The 6,972-nt window shown below is 40.7% G+C and overlaps 1 protein-coding gene across 1 annotated transcript in view; it reads left to right on the top strand.

The window, feature by feature from the left end:
- lhx4 (LIM homeobox 4) overlaps positions 1-6,243 on the top strand; it is an 8,450-nt gene extending 2,207 nt beyond the window's left edge. Inside the window, exons 2-6 of the mRNA XM_035653926.1 lie at positions 1,376-1,547; positions 3,165-3,367; positions 3,950-4,104; positions 4,820-4,991; positions 5,855-6,243. Of these exons, the coding sequence (XP_035509819.1) occupies positions 1,376-1,547; positions 3,165-3,367; positions 3,950-4,104; positions 4,820-4,991; positions 5,855-6,243 (1,091 nt within the window). The remainder of the gene's footprint in view (positions 1-1,375; positions 1,548-3,164; positions 3,368-3,949; positions 4,105-4,819; positions 4,992-5,854) is intronic.
- The last annotated feature ends 729 nt before the right edge of the window (positions 6,244-6,972 follow it).

Raw genomic sequence — 6,972 nt, 5'->3', positions numbered from 1 at the left:
CAGGGTTTTGTAGACTGTATGTGATGAGATTAAGCATAAGGCCATTCTTGGAAGCTTTAGACGGTTATTTGTAAAATGATTTCACGGCCGAGAACAGCCGCCAGCCTTCGCCTGTGTGTGTGTGTGTGTGTGTGTGTGCGTGTGCGTGTGTGTGTGTGTGTGTGTGTGTGTTTATACTGGGATTTGCTCTGTCCACTTCTCCTCGATATTGATTTTTCATTATCGGATATCATGTGGATGTTTGAGTAAGAGAAGCCGCCAAAGAAAATAAAATCGCACTGCTGTTTGCAGATTAAATGAGGAAGATTAAAATGCAAAAGGAATCGTCAGTGTTGTTGGTTTTTTAGGACGAGCTCTTTTCATCAATCACGCATTAGTTTCTCTGTTATATATAATGAAAAGGTTACATTTAATTATGATAAAATGCTATAAAATAAACCTGTAGGTTGGTGTTATTGTTATATAAATAGACTAAATTAAGGAATTTGGTTGTTAATTAAAGGTCCAGTTTTTTAATTATTTTAAACTGGATGAACATTTGGTTTTCTCATTGATTCATGATTCATTAATTTAACTTTTTGAAATCTGCAGTTTATGGATGCTGCTGCAGACTTTGGTAATATTAGGGAATCGGAAGGTTAAACACTGTATGATCCCTGTTTATGAATGTGCACATGTGGGCTGCTGCTGCCTCCCAGATGTTGTTTCTCACTACCACAAAAAATTAAATTTAATCTCTGATGCCACCATAACTCCTGGAAAACATCTAAAGAAATAAATATGATTGTACAGAAAGTAGAGAACGTCGGCACTGCTGGGAAACAGCCGAGGTCAGCACCTGGACAGTGACGGACAAATTCACAAAGCAAAAGTAGAAGACAATTGCTTTATTTGACATGGTGTCTTCTGTTTTTACTGTTTAACAAAGTCAATAAAATAATATTAATTTAATCATAAAATTATTTTTTTAGGAGCACCGAGACAACTAAAAACTCTAGAATAGAAATAAGAGGTCAAATATATATAGCAGGGTTAATCGATTTAAAGATTAAACTGATACAAAATATTTCTACTCAGGATCCTTTATCATAAAATACCATAATGGATATAATAGCAACTGAAAATGTTGAATGTAGAGAGTAATCATGCAACCATCCTGTGATCTGAGATACTGTGCTTTTCAAGACTGAGCTAAAAAAGGAAAACCTCCTGCTTTTATGTGCAAAGTTCAGATTTAAATGAATCCTCTTTACCGCTTTAATCATATATGGGATTATCTTTATTTTACCGCTGACAATAAATGAACGCTGGCCTCACATTTCTGAGTTTCCTTCCCTGACTTGTGTGTGACCCTGTGCTGTGTTCTGTCCCGCAGAGATCCCTCAGTGTGCCGGCTGTAGTCAGCACATCCTGGACAAGTTCATCCTGAAGGTGTTGGACAGACACTGGCACTCCAAGTGCCTCAAGTGCGCCGACTGCCAGACTCCGCTGGCGGACAAATGTTTCTCCCGGGCAGGAAGCGTCTACTGCAAAGAGGATTTCTTCAAGTCAGTGTGCTTTTCTTTTTGCTTTTTGTCTCAGTTATTAAGTTATGTATTTTTTTTTACAGTTGCCCAGTCTTTTCTGTATAAAAACTATTTAATTTAACTTCTGATTGTGGTGTTTTAAGAGGAAAAGCGACGGATTCAATCTGAAAAAATGTGTATATTTGATATTCATAAAGCAACCTAAATACTGCTTTATACTCTATCTGGTGTGCTAATGTTGCTAGCATTTTTCAGTGCTAGCATTTAGCAAACTGTTAGCTTAATTGCCTAGAGGTTTCCATTAATGTATTAGCTTTATATTTTATTGTTTAGGAATTAAACATTTTTTGGAAATTCATTCTTTATTATAATGAAAAAGAATCAATTTAGTCAACATCTGTTATTTTTACAGGAAGGGTTTATCAATTTTTTGAGAGAGCTAGTAAATGTATCATGTTTGGTGAATTATTATTATTGGTGTTGAATTAATTATCCTTTTTGTGTGGTTGTTAATATGATTTTGGTCACATTTTACCAGCCACTCAAGTAGATTACCAATTGGTTTTTTTTGGTCTGGTGAGTAAAGAAAATCTACCAGCTAGTTGCACATTTTACCAACATTTGGCTGGTAAATGGTGCTAACTTTGTGCCCTCCTGTTACAAATGGATGTCACTATTCACATTTTTACTGGCTGTTTTGTCCTGCTGACATCATGACAGAAAGCAAAAGAATTAAAAACAAACACAAAAAAAAAAATTGTTTCTATGTTTTTGCCCCTTTTTTTCTTTCTTTCTTTCTTTCTTCCGATTGGATTTCTGAGGCATTACAGAAGAAAATTGAGTTTGACTTTTATCCAAATAAGGATCAGCAGATCCGGGCTTTTTACTAAATCATGTTTGAAAGGTTTTAATGCTCAAAGCTTGAATGAGACCTAAAGAGCTCTGCAGTCTCACAGAGATCTAACTGTGTTAGCCGACCCAAGGGACAACAGGGGGACGTTTGCATGTTCAAACGGTGGTTGAGGGACACGTGTGACTGGAGAACAAACACAGAAACACATGTGTAGACACACAGATTCAGTGGCGTGTGCTTCCCAGTAGTGATTTGGAGGCTTCACCTTGCTCTTTTTATTTCTGTGGGTTGGTTGTGTGATTTAAAGCCTCTCCTGAGTCAGTGTTTTATTGGTTCTCCTCAGGGTGTGTTTACTGTGAGCACCCCTCCTCCTCTTCCTCTTTTTCCTTTTCTTCTTCCTCCTCCTCCTCCTCCTCTTCCTTAGCTCTCAGTACTTCATCTGCAAACACATAAACATGCAAACACATACACATACACACAGACGTGCACACACCACACAGTGCATTGATCCTCTCCATCCATCAGCCTGCGGACAGGTCTATCGTTAACAGAAATGCATTCCAGTGCTGATTTTTCCTTCTACAACAGCTGGAGCTTCTATTAATACAGACACTGTGCCATCACTCTTGGCTGCAGTTGAAGAAATAGCTGTCTAGCATGTGAAATTTTAATCTGGGTTGGCCCCACTATCTCCATCAGCCTGTAAAGTGGGTATAAATGGGTGTCAGTCTACCCTGCTGCTACCCTTTCCTAACGGCAGCTCTCTGCTTTTTGTTTTCCCGCAGGCGTTTTGGAACAAAATGTGCATCATGCCAACAGGGGATCCCTCCGACGCAGGTTGTGCGGAAGGCGCAGGACTTTGTGTATCACCTGCACTGCTTTGCCTGCATCATGTGCAGCCGGCAACTGGCCACTGGGGACGAGTTTTACCTCATGGAGGATGGGAGGCTGGTGTGCAAGGTGGATTATGAGACTGCAAAACAGAACGGTAGGTCTGCTTGCATCCGAGATATTATGCAGTAGCCGATACTCAGCTAAAATCCAATCACTTTAAAAGAAAAATACAGGTTGAAACTTTACTTAAAATGATTTGTTTCAACTGTTTGTTTTTTGTCCATACAGTCAGACACAGGTTATGTGACTGGCTCTGACCTGATTTAACTACATCAAAATATTAAAGTAGAGGATGGGATCAAGCTGTGTAGCCTGTATAATGCAGTGAAATGACTACTGACTGTGGATCTATGTTGTTTGTCATCTGGGTGTGGATGCTGTCTCTCTCCCTCCCTCTCTTCTGAGATTTTCATGCATCTCTGATTGATTATGTAAAGTGAAGCAATGCTCTTATATGGTGCGGCCCCAATAACTCCGTAGAGTAACTCTGGGTAGATTTATGTCCTCTGCTGTGGGAGTGGGACAGATGCACAAGGACAATAATACACTTCCATACATGACCATTCACTTCATTTAACACACATGTACTCGCACGCAAAGGCCGAAGTTCACTGCCTGTTAAGGCAACGTGACAAATGTAAGAAGAAGTCACTCACACTTGTAATGATGTTTTCAGATGATTCAGAAGCGGGGACCAAGCGACCGAGGACCACCATCACGGCCAAGCAGCTAGAGACCCTCAAAAGTGCCTACAAAAACTCGCCGAAGCCGGCACGCCACGTGAGAGAGCAGCTGTCCTCGGAGACGGGGCTGGACATGAGAGTAGTGCAGGTAGGTGGTCTTTTTTCATCCAGGTGTCTATATTCCTGCAAAAGGCTCTCAGTTGTCTCCAGCCTGTAGAAAATGCAGAAACTCAGTTTCTCCCCACATCATCCTGATTTGAGCATCTTTAAAGTAGCTGCTATTTTTAATAATTAATTCTAATTTATATCACAAATGTAAAACAAGCAATCGGCCCTTTATTATCAGGGTATTGTCAGAATTTCAAACAACCTTCCTGAAGAGCTAAAACAAATGTATTTCATTTAAGACACGATACAAACAACTCTTAAAACGTATGAATATACTTATTTTAATGTAAGGAGCCTCTTTTGTGGCCACTTTATGCTGTGCTTTAATATTTCTTAACACAATGTTCTTGTTTTTTCTGTTGATTTAATTTCAAACTGAATTTATTTGCAAAACCATTTTGAACATTTTGTTCTTTTTTAGTTTATTATGATGAGAGTCTGTTAATTAAGACCAAGTTGGTTGGTTTACATGTACTATGTATTCCAGTGTGTACAAACTATTTTGAGTCAAGCAGAAAGGTTTGAAGAGTTTAAGATTTGAAATATCATGAAAACATTGAATAAGTAAAATTAAACTGAAGAAAATATATAGGCTATTTATGATGATGATGATTATTAGTAGTATTTCATTGTTTTGAATAATTACAATATTAATGTTTATTTCCAATAAAGACAATTATCGTTATCTCTGTCAGGTGTGGTTCCAGAACCGGCGAGCAAAGGAAAAACGTCTGAAGAAAGATGCAGGTCGACATCGCTGGACTCAGTTTTATAAAAGTGTCAAACGCAACCGAGGGGGAACTAAAGTGGAGAAAGAAAGCTCGGCCGATGACGCAGGACTCAGTGACAGTGAACTAAGCTTCAGAGGTACGTCTTGTGTGGATAACTTCACCCGAGTATATATCTATTATTGCTTAAGAGAGAGATCCCTGAAAGGGAATTGTCAGTCATTCTGTCGTGGTAATGGAATTAAGGGACCCTACAAGTTGCTAAATGACACGGTTCTGAGTGCAGCAGCAAATGAATGTGTCTTTGTGGCATTACATATGTTTTCTTGTGTTATTCGGTGCACGGTGTCAGGCAAATCCAAAACGGCATTCTCATTTAACATTGTCCTCACACCTCCTCGTGGTGGCTGACGCATCCTCCTGCCTCAGTTTGTCGCCATGATGGAGCTTATTGGAAAAGAGAGAGGGTCCTTAGTGGAATGCAAACGACATTTTAGACATCCCCATGTTATTTAATGTTTGCAAACCCCATTTTGGATAGTCATAAAAGTCTTCAAGCCACTTTTAAAAAGAAGGCCATTTTTATGAGAAATGAAAACATGGTGACAGAAACTCCATAAAGCATGCAAGGCTTTTAGTCAATTAGAAAGAGAAAGCGCTCTGGGGCTTTGTTGTTATTGAAGCCACCCGGGGGAGGGATTGAGATGGAAACAAATATTTTGTGCTGCAGTAATTGCACACATACAAACCTCCTTTGTTAGAGAAGAACATAAAGCACATCATTTCTCAACAACAAAACTCAAAAGCTTATCAAACACTTCAGTGGTCCACTTACTCTACCTTCGTGAAATCCACATAATGTTGTCACAATAAATCTCACTCATAAAAGCACTTAACGGTATTGAAATATAATAACTATATAATGCTCTTGCAGTTGACAGCACCGTTGATATGTCAAAGTTTTTACACTCCTCATGCTAAGTGGTGGTATCTCCCCCACAGATGACCAGGTCCTGTCAGATCTCGGCCACACCAACGGGCTTTATGGGAGTGTCGGTGACGTGACCAACACCGCAGTGCTGAACGGCGGCTTCTCTGTAGACGCAGCGGGACAACCCTACCACGACATCCGAGCAGGAAGCCCCTATGGTCTCCCTCAGTCGCCCTCCTCCATCACCTCCCTGCCCGGCCACACCCCTCTCCTCAACAACCTGGGCTTCAACATGGACAGTCTGGTGGTGCAGGGCGGGCCAGGAGGAGTGGGCCAGGCCCTGAGGGCCATGGCAGGGGGCCCGACCTCAGACCTCTCCACAGGCAGCAGTACAGGATACCCTGACTTCCCCACCAGCCCCGCCTCATGGCTGGACGAGATGGACCATTCCCAGTTTTGAGTCTCGAACGCAGTAGAAAATCACTGTGGGGATATGAAAAAACAGACTCATGAGGCTTTTTACATTTCTTTCTATCACCCTCCAAGACTGGTATGTTTTGTGATTTTGGGTGAAGAGGAGAAGGATGACAAGAAGTGTGACTCTCAGTCCCTCTGCAGTCATAACAGTGAGGTAACAACCGGGTCAAGACGTGCAGTCCGGATAAAAGCAGTGAAGAACACCTCCACACCGCTGAATGTTCAATCTCAACACTGTATCATACAATTTTTGTTATCGCCTGACTTTATTTTGTTCTGTCACTCTGAAAATGAGGCTGGATTTCCAATAAGTCGACGGATTTTGCTCACAGGGGACGTGATATTGTCCCCCCCCCCGCCAAAAAATAAACCATCCCTGTCCAACAGCTACAACAATAGGGCTACAATCTAGATCAAAGTCCCTATGAGACCCAGGAGGCAACTGCATGCTTCTTCATTGATAATGAGTAGGACTGCTGTCTGGCCATATCAAAGCCTTTACATTGGCGATGCACTTTACTCTCCTCTTCTTTTTCTACACATATGGACACGAATGCAGAGAGAGGATGAGAGAAAAAGAGGAGAGACATATGCACAAGGCAAAAACACAGTGTTTCATTGGGAGAGAAATTTACAAGAACAGTGGCACAAGTGTGAATTTTGAACCATGCTGATGTTTTTTTAATGTATTGCTGAAGCTTACAAGTTATTA

The sequence above is a fragment of the Morone saxatilis genome, unplaced genomic scaffold (genome assembly GCF_004916995.1).
Source record: "Morone saxatilis isolate NCDOM2014 unplaced genomic scaffold, NCSU_SB_2.0 Contig12, whole genome shotgun sequence".
NCBI classification, from domain to species: domain Eukaryota; kingdom Metazoa; phylum Chordata; class Actinopteri; family Moronidae; genus Morone; species Morone saxatilis.
The sequence above is the reverse complement of the archived record's forward strand: the minus strand, read 5'-3'. Positions and strand labels throughout refer to the sequence as shown.